Source organism: Anolis carolinensis, chromosome 1 (genome assembly GCF_035594765.1).
Source record: "Anolis carolinensis isolate JA03-04 chromosome 1, rAnoCar3.1.pri, whole genome shotgun sequence".
NCBI classification, from domain to species: Eukaryota; Metazoa; Chordata; class Lepidosauria; order Squamata; family Dactyloidae; genus Anolis; species Anolis carolinensis.
This window is the reverse complement of record NC_085841.1, coordinates 183,838,265-183,860,531: the sequence shown is the minus strand read 5'-3', so window position 1 is coordinate 183,860,531 and position 22,267 is coordinate 183,838,265. Positions and strand designations below refer to the sequence as shown.

Genomic DNA, 22,267 nt, shown 5'->3' with positions numbered 1-22,267 from the left:
TTGGGTTTTGATGGGATTTGAGTGGAGTTGCTGAACGAGAGCGCCCCGAAGCTAAGCACCACCATGCAGCCACCCAGCATAAGCTGCATGAACCCCAAGGAGAGCAAGGGCCTGGCTGGCAGGAGCAGGAGAGGCAGTGGTGGCTCCAAGGAAGTGGGCCTAGCCCAGGGTGGGGAGGCCTTGGCCGGGCAGAGTGGGACCCACAGTGGTGGCGGCTGGAGGAGGGGGCTCCGAGCAGGAGGAGGAGGAGGGCACCAATGCTGGCAGTCGGGACACAGGGCAGCAGAAATGAGTCCGGCGGTGGTGCTAATTTTGGTGAGTGGGGACTGGAGTTGTCAGGAGGATCTGCCGCAGGGATGGGGAGATTGGTTTGAGGGCTCGGGCGGCCCCTCATAGATTGTAAAATTGATGTTGGTAGCGGTCAATAGTGCTTGCTTTAAAGATGGTGGATGGGGTTGCTGCCATCTTGTGTAATGTGGAGTGGTTTGGAGGAGGAGGAGGAAGGAATGTTCTTGCGCTGAGAAGATTGGGGAAAAAGAGCGGCATGAGCAGCCAAAGTGAACAGCCATTCGCTGTTTTGTAAAGGGCCGGATACAGTTTGTGGGCAAACTACCTCAGTAGGTTATTTGTGGAGGCCGGAAGGTTAGGCTGTGCCTGAAGAGAAGCAGGGCCTGTCTTGGGGCCTCATTATTCTCAATAGCATGTCTTTGGGGTTTTTTTTTTCTTTACTCCATGTGCTGGAGGGGGGCAGGGCAAGTGGGAAATTTCTTGTGCACACGCAGAGCGTTTTTTTTGGTAATATTTTTTGGCCTTATCTCCGTTTTTTTAAAAAAATAATAATTTATAGTCACCCCTTGGAAAGTGATTAGTTATGTGGCCAATTTTGGTGTGATTTGGCCCAGTGGTTTTGTTGTTTTTTTCTGTCCTAATTACGCACATCACATTTTTATATATATAGATTATTCAAAGAAACATATATACTGAAGTGGATAAGGTAAAGGTAAAGGTTTCCCCTGACGTTAAGTCCAGTCGTGACCGACTCTGGGAGTTGGTGCTCATCTCAATTTCTAAGCCGAAGAGCCGGCGTTGTCCGTAGGCACCTCCAAGGTCATGTGGCCAGCATGACTGCATGAAGCTCCGTTACCTTCTCGCCAGAGCAGTACCTATTGATCTACTCACATTTGCATGTTTTCAAACTGCTAGGTTGGCAGGAGCTGGGGCTAACAGTGGGCGCTCATTCCGCTCCCGGGATTTGAATCTGGGACCTTTTGGTCCGCAAGTTCAGCAGCTCAGCGCTTTAACACACTGTGCCACCAGGGGTGGATACTCAGGGGTTAAGTCCCACCGGACTTGGGAATCTTCCATTTGCAGGGAGACCCTTATTTCCCCTCTCAAAGCTAGCAGAAAACTCTGGGGTTCCTGCTGACATCTTGCAAAGTGGTCCCTGGTCAAGAAAAGGTTGGAAACCACTGCTCTAGATCCAACCAGTAGAGAGCCCAAAGGGTCTTCCTAGCAGTGGCCAGGCAGAAGGCTTCGGAAATCTCGCCAAAGCCTGGAGACGAGAGCAATAAAACCCCGTTAGGAAGGAGGGAAGAGAGACCGCCCGCCGCGCAGAGACAGACAAGCGCAGCGAGGGGAAAAGCAGAGCCCTCCTCCGCGCATGCGCGCCGCGTGCCTCCCCTTCTTTCTCTCTCTCTCTCTGGCTCCTCCCCTTCCTTGGCTTCCTCCTCCTCCTCATCTGCCAAACCAATCAGTCCCGGCAGCAAGAGCGGAGCGGCGCCACTCGGGGCTCCGGCTAGAGAGAGAGCGAGAGAGAGCCAAGGACGAGGGAGGGATTGAGGGAGGCTGGCCCGAAGCAGCAGCATCGGCGGCGGCAGAGGTCCCTCGCTAGGGTTGGCGGGGAAGGCGCTGCGGGAGGTAAAAGAACCCCCCTCCCCCCTCCTTCCCTTCCCTCAGCCCCTTCCTCCCCTCTCAGGCGACAGGTGCAGGCGGAGCGGGAAGCGCAGCCCCCTCCTCCTCTCCCTCTGCTGCTGTCCAAGGTCTGCTCTTATCTCCCCCCTCCCCCCCCGCAGTGCTGTTGGTACAGGCGAAGGGGCTCGCGCACATGACAGCCCCGCGGAGGCTGAAGCGCTAGGATGGAGGGTGCCTCCACTCCGGGGGCGGGGGGGGGGTGGAGGAAGCTGGGGAGCTTTCGCCGATAAAGAGACACAGACCGTTGGCCGGCGGATCGCGAGGGCTGCGCCCTTCAAGGGCCCGGATGCCCTCGGGGGTCTGTCAAGGCAGGGGATGCCGGGGCCGCTTCGCAGGCGCGCCTAAGCTGCAGTGCTCCCCCTCCCCGCCCCCCTCCGCCGCCTGCGAGGTGGTACAGCCCACTCTGGCGCTCCGGGCTCCGGCTCTGCCAGTCAGGCCTCCTCCCAGGAAGAGGGGAGGCTCTCCCCGCACCCCTCGCCTTCTCCCTCGGGCCCGGTGGCAGTACCTGCTTTGGCATCATTCACATACTTTCAAGCTTATTCTACAGAAGGATGTCCCAGTGAGTTAATTCATTTGAGGCTTCCTTTCAGCAGCTGTGTGTAGGATGGCAACCCAAAGCAGGCAGGCAGGCAGGCAGGCAAGCAGGCAGGCGAGAGAGAGAAGTGAAGTGTATATACTTATCAGTATAACAACAGCAATAATTCTTGTGTTATTTCTATTGTTATATTTATACCCTGCTTTTCTTGCATCACCATAATCATCATCATCATCATCATTACATTTATACCTTGCTTTTTGTGCATCACCATCATCAACATTATTATTATTATATTTATAGCCTGCTTTACTTGCATCACTATCTATAATAATCATCATCATCAGAATCATAATAAATATATTTATATCTTGCTTTTATTGCGTCTCTATCAACATCATCATCATTATTATTAGTATTATTATTAATATCCGGCTTTTCTTGTATTACCACCATCGTCATTATTATATTTATATTTATTCCTTGCTTTTCGTTAATCACCGTCATCAACATTATTATTATTATTATTATTATTATTATTATAGTCTGCTTTATGTGCATCACCATCTATTATTAATATTATTATAAATATTATATTGATATCCTGCTTTTATTGCATTGCTATCAACATCATCATTGTTGTTATTATTATTATTAATATTATTATATTTATACCAGCTTTCCTGACATCACTTTCAGTTATTATTATAATAAATATATATCTATATTCTGCTTTTATTGCATCACTATCAACATCACCATTGTCATTTTTATTATTATTATTAACCCTGATATTTTTTCTAATAATAATATTTATACCCTGCTTTTCTTGTATCACAGTCAACATTATTATTACTATTTTTATTATATTTATATCTTCCTTTTTGTGCATCACCATCATCAACATTATTATTATACCCTGCTTTTCTTGCTTCACAATCTGTTATTACTATTGTTGTTGTTGTTGTTATTTAAACCCTGCTTTTCTTGCATCACCATCAGTATTATTATATTTATACCCTGCTTTTCTTGCATCTCCATCGTCAACACTATTATTATATTTATACCTTGCTTTTCTCCCATCATGAAGATTCAGAGTAGCTCACAACATTTTTTTAAAAAACAATGCAACTTATAATCTACTACACATAGAAATTCAGATAAAATTAAGCCTGTGAGTCATTTCAAATTGCCTAAGTATTAAACATAATTAAAACACCATACCAGAGTTTTCCAGACATTCCATGTTTGTTGCACACCTTTTTAGACAATCATCATTTCCCCGAATGGTAATTCAGTTTTACTAGCAAACCGGAGGTTAAACCAATCCCATATGAGACATACAGACACGTACATAAATTGTAATAATTTCTCATGAAAAGCTTCCAGTGATTTAAAAAAATATGATTTATTGCTTAGCCTCAGAGGTTTTTCGTTAACGTTCTTGTGACACACTTACACTCTGCACTGATACATCAACGTCTTGTGACACACAGTTTGGAAAGCTCTTCCATAGCGACTCCGAGCAGCTCACAACATTAAAAAAATAGTGCAGTTTAAAACCTACAATGTATAAAAATTCAGATAAAATTAAACATATGTTAGTTAAAATCACTTAAAACACTTAGAAACAATTAGTTAAAACACTATACAGTACCTCCCCCCCATTGTTCTTATACACTTTCTTTTTTACAAGCCTGTCTGCATCCCACTTCCCTTGCTGCTGGCTATTTTTCCCTCTGGAGCTGCCAACTGCAGATAGCGCTTAATGTATCACAAAAGTGTGCATTATAATGTATTTGTTAGTCTTTAAGATACAGGTTCAGCGTCCTTTGCTTTCCAATGGCTCAGTGTACACAAACATTGCTTTATGCCCCAAATAATTAAAAACATGCACAGACACACATACTATGTTTATGTGTGTAACACATACATTTATTCTTTTTCTAGACTTGGGCCCCATTTCCAAGATATTTCCTTATGTTTGCATATGCAAATACAGGTATTCTAAAACTTGAAAAAAATTCCAAAACACTGCTGGTCCCAAGCATTTTGGATAAAATATACTCATCCTACCATAATGCTCTCCTTTTACTACAGTAGAGTAAAGCCAATCTGGAGAATGTTTTGCTCTTAAAGCCCACTGTAGGCAGAAAAGGAAGTTGAGTGTGAATCATATCCCTGGGCAAACCCTGCAGTTGGAGGCAAATGGTTGACAATTTATTCCAGCTTCTTTATGTTTCTTCCAATTGCACATAGATTTCTGTTTTTACACATACAAGTTCACCTGCCCAAAAGTAATACTTAAAAACTAATTTGAAGATGGTTTTAGCATTTAAAGCCTTGATAGAGGCCCAATGACTTTTTATTTACTTAGCAAAAAGCAACATGTTTGCAATATGGATTCTAAAAAAAGAGTAACAGTTGGTCAGATTAAACCTACTAAATCTGATACAGATAAGATAAAAAGGTTTAAATTACTTTGATGTTTGGGATTCAAAATGATTTGACTTCCATGATGATGGGTTCAGACAAAAACTGGTTCCTTATCAGAAGTGCGAACTTCCAGCTCATAGAAGCTGGCAGACTTTTAATTTAAGGGTGAGAGAATTGCATACAGCATTTGCTGCCTTTTCTTTTTAAAAACTCTTGTTGGACACACCTGTAGAAACCCACATGAATGGCAAATTGTTTTCCAGAGAGAGATCATTCACAATAGTATCGTTAAAGGGTCTTATAAGTGTAAACTCCCAGGAGTTGTAAAAAAAAGCATACAAAAATGAACAAGAATATATTTTGTAGAGATTTTCAAACTCGGAATAGAAAAGTTTTGGCCTTATTTGGTGATTAGTCAAGTGTTCATAGAATTACAAAATCTTTTCTCTTTCTTTCTTTCTCATGAGGAATGGCAGGGCAACTGAATATATAATGATAACATTGATATATTTGTTTTCCTAGAGAAAATGTGGGAGCTAAATTGTTGGCTGCAGTTTAAAGACTTTGTATCACTAGTCTCGAACCATCTTGCTTCCCGTTTGTTTCAAAGCTCAACTTCGTATGCTGGCTTTGATCTACAGAGTTCTTAATTGGCAAGGTTTCGAAGTTCAGGAAAAAACCATCTCTCACAAATCTTCCTGGAATATGGTCCCTTCACTCCAATAACCTAGATTGTTGAGTACATGGGATTGCATATTATCTTTTACATCTACAGTTTCACTCTTTAACATTAATGGGGGCTATAGATGGTAACTTATCTTACTGTTGGCATAATAGATTTAAGTCTCTGCTTAGAGAGTTTCGATGAAATTTAAGTTTTAAAGAAGCTAAAGATAATCACTACCTTCACTACCATATAACCCAGAATGGCACAGTGTCCAGTGGAAATCTATTCTTGCAACCTTGGCAAAGAAAAAATGTATATGAGACTAAGAGATTGAAAACTTTATTCCGGAAATCTGTTTAAGTAAAAGTGGGATGTCCTTATTTCCAATAACCTTGCTTTTAGCTTGCGTTCATGTTTAAGCCCTTCACACTCTTAATTTTAGTGGTTAAAATTATCAATATCTTACCGTTCTTCTCTATAGTGTTGTATCACTGTATTATTTAATTTCCATTACATATGATGAGCCATCTCTGAGGCAAGTACTTGCCAAAAGTCATTTTAAAGTATATTTTCTTCATTTGTGCATTGTTTTTAATTGCACAATATTTTAACATTAATACTAAAGTGTTTCACAAATAATAATTAATTGGTTTGGTTCAGACTTAGGATGCATCTACACTGTTAAATTAATGCAGTTTGACACCACTTTAACATGATTCAGTGCTATAGAATCCTGGAATCTGTGGTTTGGTGAGGCACCAGCACTCTGTAGCAGGGAAGGCTAAAGACTTTGTAAAACTACAACTTACTGGACTTCATAGCATTGAGCTATGGCAGTTAAAGTGATGCCAAGCTGCATTAATTCTACAGTGTAAATGCATCTTAAAATTTAAGTAGATTAACCTCATTAGCTTCATTGTCTGTTCTGAGCATGAAGATCTGACTTCATGGTTTACTTCTACATTTACTGAAGCATTTACCATATTTACTGAATATTGTAAGCTGCTTTGAGATGCACTTGAGAGGAAAGGTTGGATAAAAATAACATCAGTCAATGAACATGCCACAGGTGGCCTTCTCAAATAAAAGATATGCTACAAATACAAGAATGGGAAGGGGGGAATGCAAATAGTCATACTGCAGTAGTTTGTACCAACTGGTCTGGTAGATGCCCAGATCGTGTTGATAACCATTGTTTACATAGGTTATAGTGTATTCTGTTATTGTCAAGCTGTATAGAACTATTATTATTATATTTATTTATACCCCACTTTATCTCTCCTACAGGACACTCAAAGTGGCTTAACATAAAAACATCAGCATACAATTTAAAATATACAAATATGCAAACATTAAAACAGGATTAAATATAAACAGTTTTTAAAAATTCCCAGTTAAAAACCATTAAAAATATTCAAAGTTAAAAACCACAGGCTCTTCTGAATTGATCTTAAAAACCTTCTTCTTTAAAAGCCTGCCTGAATCAAAAGGTTTTAGCCTGCCGCCAGAATGACAGTATGGAGGGGGCCACTCTGGTTTCCCTAGGAAGAAGAGATTTCCAGAGTCGGGCAGCCACCAAGAAGTCCTGCTCTCTCATTCCCACCAACTGAGCTTGAGATGAAGGTGAGACTGAGAGAAGGGCCTCTCTTGAAAATCTCAGAGCCCGGGCAGGTTCATACAAGGGAATACAGTCAGCCAAATAGCCTGGACCTGAACCATCTAGGGCTTTAAATGTCATGACCAGCACTTTGAATTGTGCTCAGAAACAGACTAGCAGCCAGTAGATCTGCTGCAATAGGGGGGTTGTCTGCTCACTGTAGCCAACCCCAGTGAGCAACCTGACTTCAGCTCTTTAGACCAGCTGAAATTTGCGAACACTCTCCAAAGGCAGCCCTGCATAGAGCGCGTTACATTAATCCAGACAGAATCTAACTAAGTAATCCAGACAACTCCAAAGCTATGGAACTCGCTGCCGGAGGAAATTAGATCAACTCCCACATTGATGTCTTTTAGAAAAGGTGTGAAGACCTTAAGTTTTGAAGCAGCTTTTTACTGAAGCCAGACATTTTAGGGTGGAATGGGGTATTTTAGACTGTTTTAACTTCTATTGTTTTAATATGGGATATCTATTTTAGTTGATGGTTTTATGTTCTACCGTGTTTCCCCGAAAATAAGACAGTTTCTTATATTATTTTTTTCTCCCAAAGATGTGCTATGTCTTATTTTCAGGGGATGTCTTATTTTTCCATGAAGAAGAATTCACATTTATTGTTGAACAAAAAAATGAACATTTATTATATACTGTACAGTAGTTGTCATCACAAACCAACATAACCAGACAAACTGTGAATCCTATCAAGAATTTCTTGTTACTACCATTATTTCCATGTAAAACTGGTATGTACATTTACCAATCCTGCATGCTCTGGTGTTCTGTTTGGCAGGTGCTGGGCCCACTTCCAAACAAAAACTTTGCTAGGTCTTACTTTCGGGGGAGGCCTTATATTTAGCAATTCAGCAAAACTTCTACTAGGTCTTGTTTTTCGGGGATGTCTTATTTTCAGGGAAACAGGGTATGTATGTTTTTAAGATGATGTGAGCCACCTTGAGTCCGCTCTGGAGAAAGGCGACAGAAATCTCCGAAATCAATAAAAGAAATGAAATAATAATGCTAATTGAATTGCAAAGGCTGTCAGAAGGCATTGTTCTGCTTTCACATTAAGTGCTTTGACATTTCAATAGTAAATTACATTCCTAAAAAATAATGTTTTGATTGTTATCACTACCTTATTGACAGGACTTGAAGCTATCACAGATCCTGATAGCCAGGATTTCTGGGACAGAATTCTGCTATCTTGAAGAAACAGGTTAGCAGTGGATGAAGGCTATAATAGATGTGAATTATGTGCAATGACTATGGAACGGCTTTAGAATCCGATTTTTGGATGGCGTGATTTTAATTGATTGTTAGGTTTTAGTGTCACTGTATGAATTTTAATTTGTTAATATTTTAAACTTATGTTTGATATGTATTTTGAAGGCATTGAACAAGTGCCTGTGTAAGTCACCTTGAGTCCTCTCAGAGGTGAGAAAAGCGGGATACAAATGGGATAAATAAATAAATAATAAACTATAATAATTAGGATAACATTTTCTTTGTGCTTCTTAGTTTAAGTCTATAATGTCTTTATGAAATCCTTTACCAAGCAGAATAGGACACTTTCATTATTCAACTAGGAAGTAAGAATGCCTACCCTAAATTGTAAGCAGTACTGAATATTACTCCTCCTTTTATGGAGACTTTATTGACAGAATACTAGTAACATATAAAGCATCTTTGATCATAGTTAAATTATCAAATGAGCTTACAAAATCGAATGAATTACATTAAATCTTGGAGCACATTTAGTAGTGAGAAAGTTTCATTTTGTGGGAGTTACTTCTAATAAAAATGAGTGCCAGGTAAAACTCCAGTACTGCTTACACTTTAAGAGTTAGCGTCTTTGGGCTTATTCAGATTTAATTTCAAATAACAATTGGATTTAGCAGCCTACGTTTCTGAGTTTAATAGCCTGTTTTGTTATTATGTACTGTTAATCTGTACTTTTGGTGACCCTAAGTCTTTGAAACTCAGTATCTGAATTTGGGGTTTGGTTATCGTTGTTACAGCTTGGATGACCTAGTTTATGTAATGCAGAAAATGAAAGGGCATTTGTTAGCTAAAATATTGGCTTTAGACGTCTTAAAGCATTACCCAGCACCTCTTTCAGAGATGCCACATTTTTCAGCACAAATCAATAGGCACAGAATGAATTTCCACAATTTTGTGGTGGGCAAAGCTTTACTGAAGAAGGAAATAACTGTACTAATCATATTTTGAGCCATGATATTTCTCATTCCCCTTGATGGGAAATGTTGGCATTATACACTCAGCAGGAATGGTGGCATAGATGTTGTTTATTGCATATGGAATCCAAGGGAAGGATATTTGTGGGTATTCTGGAAAGACAACTGCTTGCAATGTACTCGAGTCTGTACAATACCATCACAATTCTCCCTTGTGTGCTTTAAGTGTGCCTAGTTTTGTGAAGAGAAAAAGTGCCAGTGTATGTATATACTTGACATCACACATCTGAGTTATCTGAGATTCAGAATTTATAGTGAACATGCAGATTTTGTCTATCTCCTATAATCTTCCGTGGTGTGAATGTGGAATGAGGAGTTGATAGGGCAATGTGTTTTGACTTCAGTGAGTGATTGAATTATTTTCATCTCTTTTTTGGCACAACTGTTCACTGTCGTAAGGGACAGGATACAGATTTTTATGAGTTGACTGTGCCATCTTCAGGCATCCCAGCCCCATTTTTGTCCCTGCCACTGGAGTTGGGATACACCAATGTAGTATTTTATAGGATGTCCATAAGCATTGTGGTTATGGTTAAGTTGATTGCAGCTGGAATTGGCATTGGTTTCAGCTGACACCTGCAGGGCTCCAACTAGCCTAAAAATGAACAGAGGTTTGTACCCTAAAGATAAGATCTACATCACATTATGCATTATTCTGTGATGTTGGCTGTGAACATGCTTTCTTAATATGGAGCTGGGGCAAGGGATGGTGGGGCCATACCTCCTGAGGCAGGGTTGAGAAAAGTGCCAATAAGTTATATGTGGTCTACCTTTTTGAGAGTCTCCAGTTTTTTCTATAATTTTTATTTTATTTTAAAAACTGGCTTCACCACGCATTGCTGTGGTGAAGTATGGTGGTATGGGGAATGAAGTATTGAGGAATTGGTGGTAGTTAAGGTAAAGGGTAAACGTTTTCCCCTGACATTAAGTCTAGTCGTGTCTGACTCTGGGGCTTGGTGCTTATCTCCATTTCTAAGCCAAAGAGCTGGCATTGTCCGCAGACTCCTCCAAGGTCATGTGGCATGACTGCATGGAGCGCCATTACTTTCCCGTTGGAGCAGTACCTATTCATCTACTCACATTTGCATGTTTTTGAACTTCTGGGTTGGCAGAAGCTGGGGCTAACAGTGAGGTCTCACTCTGCTCCCCAATTCAACCTGCGACCCACAAGTTGAGCAACTCAGCGCTTTGACACGCTGCGCCATCAGGGGATATTATTTCCTAAAGGTTGTGAATATACAATATTTCTGTTTGTTCTTTTTTTTTGTCTGTTGGAGGCAAGTATGAATGCTGCAATTAGGCAAAATGATTAGCATGTAATGGCCTTGCAGCTTTAAAGCCTGGGTGCTTCCTTCCTGAGGGAATTTTTTGTTGGGAGGTGTTAGCTGGTCCTGATTGTTTCCTGTCTGGAATTCCCTTGTTTTCACAGAGTGGTGTTCTTTGCGATATTTTATGTGCTTCTACTGTCTGTGTAGATGAAGAAGTACCCATATGCAGTGCTTGAGCGCACACAGTCAAAAAAAAAAAAAAAAGGCCATGGCCCTCAGAAAACAGAGGATTTGCCAGACTTTGGTGATGGGAATACTTTGTTGAGAGGTGTTAGCTGGCCCTGATTGTTTCCTGTGTGGCATTCCCCTGTTTTCAGAGTGCTGTTCTTTATTTAGTGTTCTGATTTTAGAGATTGTATTGTTCTGTTTTATTATACCACAGTAATCTTTATATATTCTGATTTTAGTGTTTTTGAATACTTGGAGTGAGATTGTTTTCATTTTCACGGTTCACAGCAACACAATAATAATAATACGAATAATAATAATAGTAATGATAGTAATAATAATGACTTTGGTAATACACACTGCTTCACTCCCTTCTTAGCTTCCTTTCTGGAAGAATCCTTTCTTGGGAGGTGTTAGCTGGCCCTTATTTCCTCTGTGGAATTCCCAATTTCCCTGCTTTCAGAGTGTTGCTCTTTATTTACTGTCCTGGTTTTAGAGATTATATTGTTCTGTATTATTCTACCACAGTAATTATTCCATATTACAGTATAATTTCACTTATCCAGCATTCACTAATTTGATGTTTAATAGGCTTTTCCTGAATCCCTCGTTATTATCCAACATATTCACTTATGCAACATTGTGCCAGCCTGTTTATGTTGGATAAGTGAGACTCTACTGTATATTTATAATCTTATATTATCTGCTTATATGAGGCCCTTCTACACAGCTGTATAAAATGCACACTGAAGTGGATTATATGTCAGTGTAGACTCAAGATAAGCCAGTTCAAACCAGATAATATAAAATTATAAATGGGTTATATAGCTGTGTGGAAGGGCCTTGAGTCTACACTGCCATATAATCCAGTTCAAATCAGATAATCTGTATTCTATAGGCAGTGGGGGAGAAGCCTGGTTGAAGAGGGCCTGGGCTGAGTGGGTTGCTAGGAGACTAAGTGGGTGGAGCTTAGCCTTCTAACTGGGAGCAGACCCAGTGGGCAGAGCTTAGCCTTCTAACTGTCAGCAATTGGATAAAAACAATTATTCCTCTCCCTCTAATTAGGACTTTATTTTTTTTCTTTTTGTTGTCAGAACCTAGGGGCAAGGATGGGGGGTTGTGTTGCTAAGTTTCATGGTTCTGTAATGTGTAGTTTTGTTGTTTTGCTCACTGCCCAAATTTCATTACCCTTTTATATACAGTAGAGTCTCACTTATCCAACACTCGCTTATCCAACATTCTGGATTATCCAACGCATTTTTGTAGTCAATGTTTTCAATACATCGTGATATTTTGGTGCTAAATTTGTAAATACAGTAATTACTGCATAACATTACTGCGTATTGAACTACTTTTTCTGTCAAATTTGTTGTATAACATGATGTTTTGGTGCTTAATTTGTAAAATCATAACCTAATTTGATGTTTAATAGGCTTTTCTTTAATCCCTCCTTATTATCCAACATATTCGCTTATCCAACATTCTGCCAGCCCGTTTATGTTGGATAAGTGAGACTCTACTGTATATAGATTGTGATGTGTTTGATGCCAAATTTCAGTAGTGAACTACTAAATGCTCCCTATCTGATAAGGAAAAAATGACTGGATGACTAAAAGTCAGTCTCATTCTTTCATTAATTTTTATTCAAAATCAGTAGGTAATAACTGAAATCAGTATTGTATTAGTTACAGTCAACTGAAGTCAATTTGTGGTTAATTCATTTATAAATATATGTATAATAATAACCAAGTAGGTGTGGATGAATTTTATTAGTTAATGTGGAGGTGCTTTGAATGCGATTTCCTGCTTCTTGGCAGGGGGTTGGATTGGATGACCCATGAGGTCTCTTCCAACTCTACTATTCTATGATTCTATGATTCTATGTTGAATGTGACAATTATATTGGGTTCAATATCTAATGAAGATTTAAAAAAAATCAACTAATTTTCATTTATAATCCAACATAGTATCATGATTTGAATGTTGGATTAGGATTCTAGAATATCAGGTTTCAGTTCCCATTCGGTAATGTTGAGCAAGTCACACTCTCTTAGGCTAGGTGGAAGGTAATGTCAAATTTCCTCTGAAGAAATATTTCCAAGAAAATCATATGATAGGTTTGCCATACATTGGAGTTTTCTTATAGACATGTAACAACAGCAAACATTTCAAATATCTATTTAACATATGTCTACATATGTTTTTATGTATTTTAAAACCTATGTAGGAACCAATAAACTGTAGCTCTTGAGCACTTGGTCAGCCAAAAAAGTAGTCCCTTGTCAATGACGGTTCCTCACTTCTGTTATAACGTTTATTTTATTCCTATATATACATTTTTTCTAATACATGGATGATGGCTCATAAAAAAGAGAAAGTAGCCCAAATTAATGTGGATGTTAAGGTTATAACAAGCTATATCATTGGTCCATGTAGCTTTTCAGGCTACATGGAAACAGGGAAACAAGATACAGACCCAAGAACAGAACTCCTAACTTGGAGTTCCTAAACTCCCTTGACACATGAAAATCCAATGTTGATCTTCCCACCGAACATTGATTCCAGTTCCTTAAAAATACTCCTTTTTGCCTCTGACATCACTCTTTCTTACACCTGGGTTCCCTTTGTTTATCTTTCATTCTCTGAGAACAATCAATTTGTCTCTGTTTCGCATTATCCCTTCTGAACTGTAAACACTGGGTTATCTGTAACCCTCCACATACCTTTCAGAGTTAATCCCTGACTGATTCTCATAAAAATCCCTGCCTGTTTCCTCAACAACAGATCTACCCAAAACATTCACATTGTCTCGAAAAACACTTTTGCTTTCCCCCACAGAAACACCAGGCTTAACTAAAAAATCCCCATCGTCATCCTCAAGGCTTCACAGGCCTCATCATGATAGTAGGAGGCGCTTTCTGATTTATTGTGTCCTACAATTCAAAATATACTGTATGCTTGGCCTCAGATTAGTGTATAAGAGAAGATAGCAGTGAGCATTACATGCTTTTATTCAAAAAACATTTCTATTTGACAACTTTATAATGAAGCTGCCTTCTCTAAAAAGTTTATTTCATTTAACAAGGGCACCCCTGAAGTAGTGTTGAGGTAATGTTGTTTGCATTGGTCCATTTATTGGCAAGGAGGAATGCCATTGTGTGCCTACTTACTGCATTTCTGGTGTTAGTGGAACCATGGGTGAAGCTTCTTTTTTTGAAGTTAAAAGACTGAGTGCTACCTTATGGTAAGCCATTTGTCTGCCTGAAAATGTACTTTAAAAGTTCCAACCCCTTGGAAATCTCTGAAAGTACACTCTCATTTGTCGGAGGGTGGGGGGATGGGAGGGCATTTTTAGCTCACAATTATTTCACTCACTAGTATGATGCTTATTTCTAAGTATGGTAGTTAATGCATTTTGTGCTTCGTGTATTTCTGAACCAATTTCAATAGGAACACCATAACAATCCAGCAACAGAGCTCTGAAGTAATGTGTTCCACATAGCAACTTTACCTGCAATATGTTACATTTTGAGGATGATGAGGATGTAATAATGTTACTTTCACAAAGCATGCAGTATTGGTGGTAACAAGATCCAGTATCCTGGTGGATTCAGCCTGTTCCATTTATGACAGTATGTCACGGACTTCCAAACAACACATTACTAATTTAAAGCACATTGATTCTGTAAGGCATTGTGTATTAATTGTGGTGGATGGATAGATTGATTTATATTCCTGGCTCCAACCTTTCGATCATTGCTAAAACTTGCCAGATACATTAATCAATTTTGGTTAGTAATTTAAAGTTTTCCATTTATACTATGTTGGTTTTTGATGGTCTAGAAAGTAGACCTTGAATAATTAATGAATGTTTTGATAATGCTCAACTAAATATAGCATTTCTCTTGTGCTTTTTATTATTATTGGATAGTTCTATCAGTACATTATAAAAAAGGAAGTTAGTCCAGAATGTTTTAAAATGTTGCATGAGGGATCCCTTAAAACAATGGTTCACAGCCTTTGGTCCTCCAAGTGTTTTGGACTTTAGCTTCTTGAATTCCTGACAATTGGTGAGGGTTAGTGAGAGTTAGAGGATTCCAGGGAGGGATGGCAGGCTTTATAGGTTTGTAAGAAATCATTCAGGTAGTAAATGTTTCATGGTAATATTGACTAGCATGAGCTAGTTAAGTACCATTTTATGATGCTTCTGGACCTACACAGAATTATTCTTAGACCCCTTCTACACTTCCATATAATCCAGATTATCAAAGCAGATAATCCACATTATCTGCTTTAAACTGGATTTTATGAGTCTACACTGCCATATCATCCAGTTGAACATAGATAATCTGGATTTTATTTGGCAGTAGAAGGGGCCTAAGAATGAATGTGTGTGTGTGTGTGTGTGTGTGTGCAGTTGCTGGAAATGATCATCCAGAATTTTCAGATGTATTGTTGTGGGGTTTATTACCTCGTCCATTACCTTTCCATAAGGTGTGAAGCTCTGCCTAAACTTTCACTGCCACCAAACATGAAGACTTCCATAAATCTCATGGTATAACCCCTGGAATAAAAGGGTTTTTTTGCTCCACCTCCACCATCAATGTAAGTACCTCCTTCTGCCCTACTGCTCTGGCCACCAACTATGAGGATGCCCGTAAAGTACCTGTGTGGTCTATTGTGCAACTTATATCCCTACTGGGTATGACCCCTTTGTATTCACTGATGCTACCACAGACATCAGACATGTAGCATTCCCAGATGCCGAAAGCATATAAATACAAAAACAGATGTTGAACATGAAAAGAGATAGATTATATTATTTAATATAATATATTAAATATACTTTTACACACTACACTCCCAGCTAATTCGGACTCTTAAACACCACTAATAATTCCTAAACCTGACTGATACTTGTACTGCTTATCCTCATTTCACTCACTCCTTTCTTCTTTCTCACTAATTTTTCTGACTGACCATATCAATTGTAACCGCAGTTGTCTGTCATCAACCTAATTCAGATCCCATCAGGAATTTCACCAATCACAATGCTTAGCTTTCCATTCCCTCCCTCCCAAGAGCTCCTTATCTTATTGCCTCACATAAACAGCACATGTAAATCTCAATTATCATGAATTAAACATTTAAAACTTCCAATTATCTCAATTACCATAAATTAAACAACATTTAAAACCCCATGACATCACAGTTGGCACCAGCAGACAAATGATGTGTAGCAATATTTTCCCCCTTTTATCCAGGAAATCTTAGGGATCACTTCCTCCAGCATCATTTTGCCCATTCAGATCTGAGAGAAAGCAGGATTGGTGCAATTCTCCTCGAAATACTATGAATTTCTTATTTTTGTTTTTCTGTAAAGAGAGATGTGCTGACACCACATCATTTTATACAATGTCTCTGGCAGAGATCAGAGTTAGGTGGGGACAAATGTTCTTTCCTAGATAACAAGGATAAGTACTTCAGTGTAGTAATATTCTTTCCCTACTCTGTGATCAGAAATGTTGTAGGAGCTTGGCTGTACTGTAGTTTATGAGGTGGGCATAGATGATTTGTTTAAGATGTGTTCCTTAGAAGAAGAAAGTCCTGCAATGCTCAGATCTGTATCAAATGCTACATGCTGCTGACTGCTTCTTAGAGCCCAGACAGGCTAGAGCAGCATGATGATTAGCCACTGTAGGAATAGCCATTGGCATCCACACATTTCTTTGAAAATTATACTGATGGTAGCAGTAATCAATGAATTGCTCTGCTGACACCCAAAGCAGTGTCAACAAGCAGTGGAATTACAATTTAGGGGGGAGGGCATTCTTAAAGCTTCCTAGCAGATGTATCGGAAAAATGAGTGTGGTTTTAGATATGTAAACATTTGGCACAGTTTGAAACAGCATGATGCATGATGATCTTTACTGATTTCTAGACAAGGTTTGGTGTATCTATGAAGAAGTATTTAAATTTGCTCTCTTGTGGGTGATACACACCAGTCAGTTGCTTGAATTAATTTTTTACTTGTGTCAGTCTAAAGCCATTGGGAACCATTAAATAGTTTTTCTTCAAAAGATTTGAAGGAATTTTTATCTTCAAGATAGAAGAGTCAGCTAATGTAATGCTAAGGCAATGGACTTTTGGGGTGATGTTTTCTAGAATTACTCTCTGAACACTCTTCTCATGGCTCCTTCATGTAGTAGGGGCAAGTGCTCCTCACATGAAGTTCAACAAGGGAACCCTCCAGTTCCCTTGTTAACCAAAACAGGAAAATATACTATCATATATACATAAAGAGGCAAATATCACATGCCTGTTTTGGATAACAAGGGAACTTGAGGGTTCCAGTGGCAACATCACTGGGGAGGGAGGGAAAAGGTCCTCCTGACCAGAGCGCCCCCCCCCCCGCATCTTGTCCCAGTTGCCTGGCACACCACTTTCTCTCCCTTCCCCATTCCTTAGACTTTTTTCTGGGAAAGGAGGAGTCCTTGGCAGCCACTGGTACTTCTTCTAGCTTTGTCACCAGTCCTGGCAGACCTGAAAGGGACTGGTAGGTGGCATCCCATTCCTAGAAGTGGCTGGCCAGCAGAATTGCCCAGATGCATACAGCAGAGCAGCCCCATGACAGGCAATACTTGTACCCAGTCAGCCAGCCAGTCAGCCTTTGCTTTAGCTCCTGACAGATGGCCACTCCATCATGTGAACAGCCATCAAGTCTTCACAGACTATTGTAAAGACATTGCAGCCCCCTGGGAGGGTCTGTAGAACACAGGTTTAGAACCGCTGCTCTAACATATTTGTTTCTGGTGTCACAGAACTCTGTGTATTTAGAATAGTTCAGATTTACTGGTTTTAAATAATTATTTGCATGTATAGCACAGTGTTGCCATAGCATGGGATCATGACAATAAACCTAGTGGAGCCTAGATGGTGCAGTCTATCATTTTTCTACCTTATTATTGTACATATGTGTTTAAATCTCTTCCTCTGCCATCTCCCCTCTTGACTTTTTATCACAATATATAGTTTATTTCTGTATCCATATATAATAATATTAATAAACATAAACATTTCTTATCATGTATATATATGTGTGTGTGTGTGTATGTGTATATGTACACACATATATACATGTGTACCTATATGTGTGTGTGTGTGTGTGTGTGTATGTGTGTATATATATATATATATATATAATATAGTTTACAATAATATATATAGTATTATAATATATTGTATATGCATATAATATTAATATTATTTTGTAATACAATATAATACTAATAATACAATTTAATAATGTTAATTATATATTATATATTACATATAATATTATTAATAATATTACAATATATTGATATAGTACAATATAGTAATTTATTGCCAGTATTGTGCTATGCTAATAATATAATATTGTATGTAAATTTAATTTGTAAGCTGCTCTGAGTCTCCTTCGGGGTGAGAAGGGCGGGATATAAATGTATTAAATAAATAAATAAATAAATAATAAATTATCATCTGTTGCTGCCAGAAAGGCAGCTACAGAATACAGATCCTGGAAGGAAGCAAGGGACTTCCTGGTTACTGATGGTCATCACTGCTTTTTTTTCTTTTCCCTGTCAAAACAGGAAAAAACATAAACTCTACAACAAGTTCTTATGTTCACACTTAGTAAGATATAAACATAAAATGGAATAATTATGGGGGGGGGGGTACACGAAAAGTTATTGATATATGAAAACTCTTCATTTGGGGCTTCTAAAGTAACAAGAAGAGAGGATTTCATTTTCACAAGGGACAGTGCTGTTTTCATGTTGCTTTACAATTCAAAGAACACAGCGTCTTTTTTCCTACCCCTCCCTCCTTTTCCTAAACCATCAGTTAAAATTGGAGATGAGGCTTTTGTTGCTGTGGCTGATGGCACACTCAGTTTCTATAAAAGTCTGTGGCTTTGGGGCAGGGCTACAGTCCTGAGTTGGGGGGTAGTGAGAAAAGCCAAACTGCAACACGGTCTTCTCTTTCCTGTGAAGGAACCTGCTGAAATGAGCAAATAGTGTAGGGTTGAATGGTAATTTGGCATTAAAATGAAGGTTTAAGGGAAATGGCATTTCATATTGCACAGCTACAGTGCTATGATCCCACTGTAACTGATGTGATTCCAATCTGGGATTTGCAGTTTGAAGAGATGGTTTAGAATTCTCAGTCAGAGAAGAATTCTAGTGCTTCTGACAAAACTACAAACTCATAGAAGATGGCCATGATGGTTCAAGTGGAATCATGGTGCTATAATTGTGCAGTATAAAAGGGCTCCTGGGGTGAGTTATTCCATTATCCTGTAGGGTGAGTGAAGAGAACAAGAACTACATGGAAGTTGGCAGCTATCTTGGAAGAGATGGTGATGGGACTTGAAGCATGTCTCTGTATCCTTTAACTGATCAGAGAGTACATGTTTTAGATGAGAGGCAGCAGAAACACCTCTCATATCAGAAAGAGGAGGTTTCTAAGGAAGAGGAAGAAAAAGGAGCAAAGGTAAGAGAGTGGAAGAAAGTGACACAGAAGAACAGGAGGATCATTAATCATGTTGACTCATGTAAGTGTGTGGGAGGAATTTAGCCACCAATCTAAGAAAAGCAAATGCATTATAGAGATTAAGATTCCCCATGATAGAATTAAAGACACACCAAAGTACTATTTTTAGGCTACTGATGGTCACCAGATCAGCTGACTAGATATGGTGCCGACCCATGAACAAACAATTCAGCCAGGAGAAGTACTGAGTGAATCCTTGAAGAATATGAGACTCTCATTAGCAGAATGATGGAAATGGCAACAGAAGGGTCTTCATCATTGAAGGACAGGGTAATGATTAGGAAAATAGAAATACCCACATTGCACTGCTTCTTAGGCAGCTGGTGACATCAGAAAACGGTTTTGCATGTGCAGCATCACCTATGGTAATATTATGAAGGACTCCTTGCTGGTGATTTGGTATTCCACATGATCATCAATAGTGTTTTTGGCAAGAACCTTACAAACCTGATGAAGAAGAATTTTCAACTAATTCTTGAAGAGTTACAAAAGCCCAGACCTAGTTGTTGAACTGTCCTTATCTAAATAGCCTAAGATCTTACCTGATCATAGAAGCTAAGTAGGGACGAGATTGATGTTACTACTCAGATAGAGAACTGCCAAGGAACTCCAGGTGCTGCTAGCCATCTTTAGAGGAGAGTAATGACAGACCAAGTCTGAATATTCCTTAACTAAGAAAAGGAGGATGGCAGTGGTAGAACTGGATGGAGTCCAGTAATTTGTAGATAAATGCAGTGGGAAAATCGGGAAGATGCAACACCTATTTGTCTCTCTTGGTATACTAACACATACATAAAACTACAGTGGTGTGTAGCTATGGAGAGGAGAGGGGTGTTGTAGTACATAATAAGATGGTGTGTGTGTGTGTAGAATTGACCCCCCGGACCTCTCTGAATTGCCCATCCTCATCCTAGTGCCCTCATCAGGTCCCTCTGTTACTGAGAAGAACAAAAAGCTACAGAATGTTTGATGCCTGTCTTAAGAAACAGTCCTTGTTTTCCAGGTATTAAAATATATAGTGCTATTTAGATCTAATTGCAATATATAGCATTCAGAAGAGAGGGTATTACCGGTATTCTCCCCTGTGGACTCCGTGGAAGGGCAGCAGTTGAACCAAACACATCTTTGGCAGATGGAGCAATATGTAAGGCCTGAATGGTAGATGCTTTCCATTGTCATTCTTCTAGAGCCTTCATTTGGAAAGGATCGGAAACTTAGATGTTTTTATTGTTTCTTACTGTCACAGGCATGGAAGCCTGTTGTTTAGCCAGAACGGTAAGGTGTATATATTTAAAACAAAAATAAATGCAAAACCTCCTCCCTTGTGGTGACTTCTATCCTTCAAAAACTATATGTGCATGAGTGTGTATATAAGTATTTTTTTTAAAAAACCCTATACAGAATATGTTAGACAGGTCTGTTTTTTAATACTTCATACAGTTGGGTGCTTCCACACTCCATTTCTTTGTGAGAAATTTTAATAATAATACTAATAGTTTTATTTCTTGCTCACCTCTCCTCATGGCTCAAGGGAGGTTACAGTATTACTATTACTAAAACATAAACGATCATACAATCATTTTAAAACACTTCGTAAAATACACATATTAAAACATACCTTTATAAAAGGTATGAAAATACACAAAACAAAAACCAGGCATACAGTGTAGTTTAAAATAATGTAAAGTGCTTTGAATCTCCTTGTGGGGAGAAAAAGTGGGGTATAAATAAACACAACAACAACAACAACAACAACAACAACAACAACATGAATCATTTTGCTTCACCGCATTGGAATGTCTGACCAATATTCCTTCTAACACAATCTCATGTTTTATTTCTCAATAATAGTAAATTTGTCTGCATTCATTATAGGTTTTTGCTCTTGTATTTCAGCTGTTCAGAATGTAGCTATTTCTATTCTGCTTGCTTCCTGTCTTACAAGTTATTCTAAAACATTACATGTTTTGGTCGCAGCCATTATTTGGTCTATTCACCTTTTGTCTTGGAAGCTCTTGCTGTGGAGTCTCAACTGCTCTAAATGCAGCCATCTCCACCCTGTTTGCTGCTCTGTGGTCTCATTTACTTTTCCTGCAGCTTTTGTTAGTAGCTTTTTTGTCAAACTTGCTTCCTGTAGAATCTGTTCTTTTAATAGGAGCCATTATACTGAATAATAGATGTGTTCTGTCCAAGGAAGTCTGCTGTCTAGTGAGTAAACACATTACTGTAGGCAACAGGCAGATTAAAATTGATTATCCTTCCCCATAGAGATTGACAATGGTACTGCAGGTTACAGAGGTATTTAAATTGATCAAATTTTAGTACAGTAATTTTTTTTAAATAATTAAAAACCTTGAAGTGATTGTCACAGTTGCCTCTCTAGTGTCTACATCATGCTTCATGTGTCTTGGTTTCACAGCATTGGAGCTATTATGCATGAAAGACACTGTATGCATCACTCTATCCATTTTCTTATTATATACTGTACAAACTATGACACAAAAGAGAAAAAGGGAGGATTTTTTGCATGCTAGAGTGCTTAGTTGAATGAAAGTGACAGCATATTGAAGATTTGCACTCAGGGGAATTTTCTAATATCAAAATATTGTGTCTAAGGCTTGAGCTTTAGTGTGGATGAAGAAGAATAAATGTTCACGCTCC

The 22,267-nt window shown here is 38.9% G+C and overlaps 1 protein-coding gene across 3 annotated transcripts in view; it reads left to right on the top strand.

Annotated features, from left to right (window-relative positions):
* Window positions 1-1,742: 1,742 nt before the first annotated feature.
* adarb1 (adenosine deaminase RNA specific B1) overlaps window positions 1,743-22,267 on the top strand; it is a 68,756-nt gene continuing 48,231 nt past the window's right edge. For 2 of the 3 annotated variants that reach the window (XM_062961627.1, XM_008109206.3), the window contains exon 1: window positions 1,743-1,917. Coding sequence is in view for 1 of the 3 variants with exons in the window: in XM_062961616.1 (XP_062817686.1) it covers window positions 2,258-2,530 (273 nt within the window). In the remaining 2 variants the exon portion in view is untranslated. Of the gene's footprint in view, window positions 1,918-2,158; window positions 2,531-22,267 lie in introns of those variants that run through there. The other variant, XM_062961616.1, reaches the window with a different exon arrangement.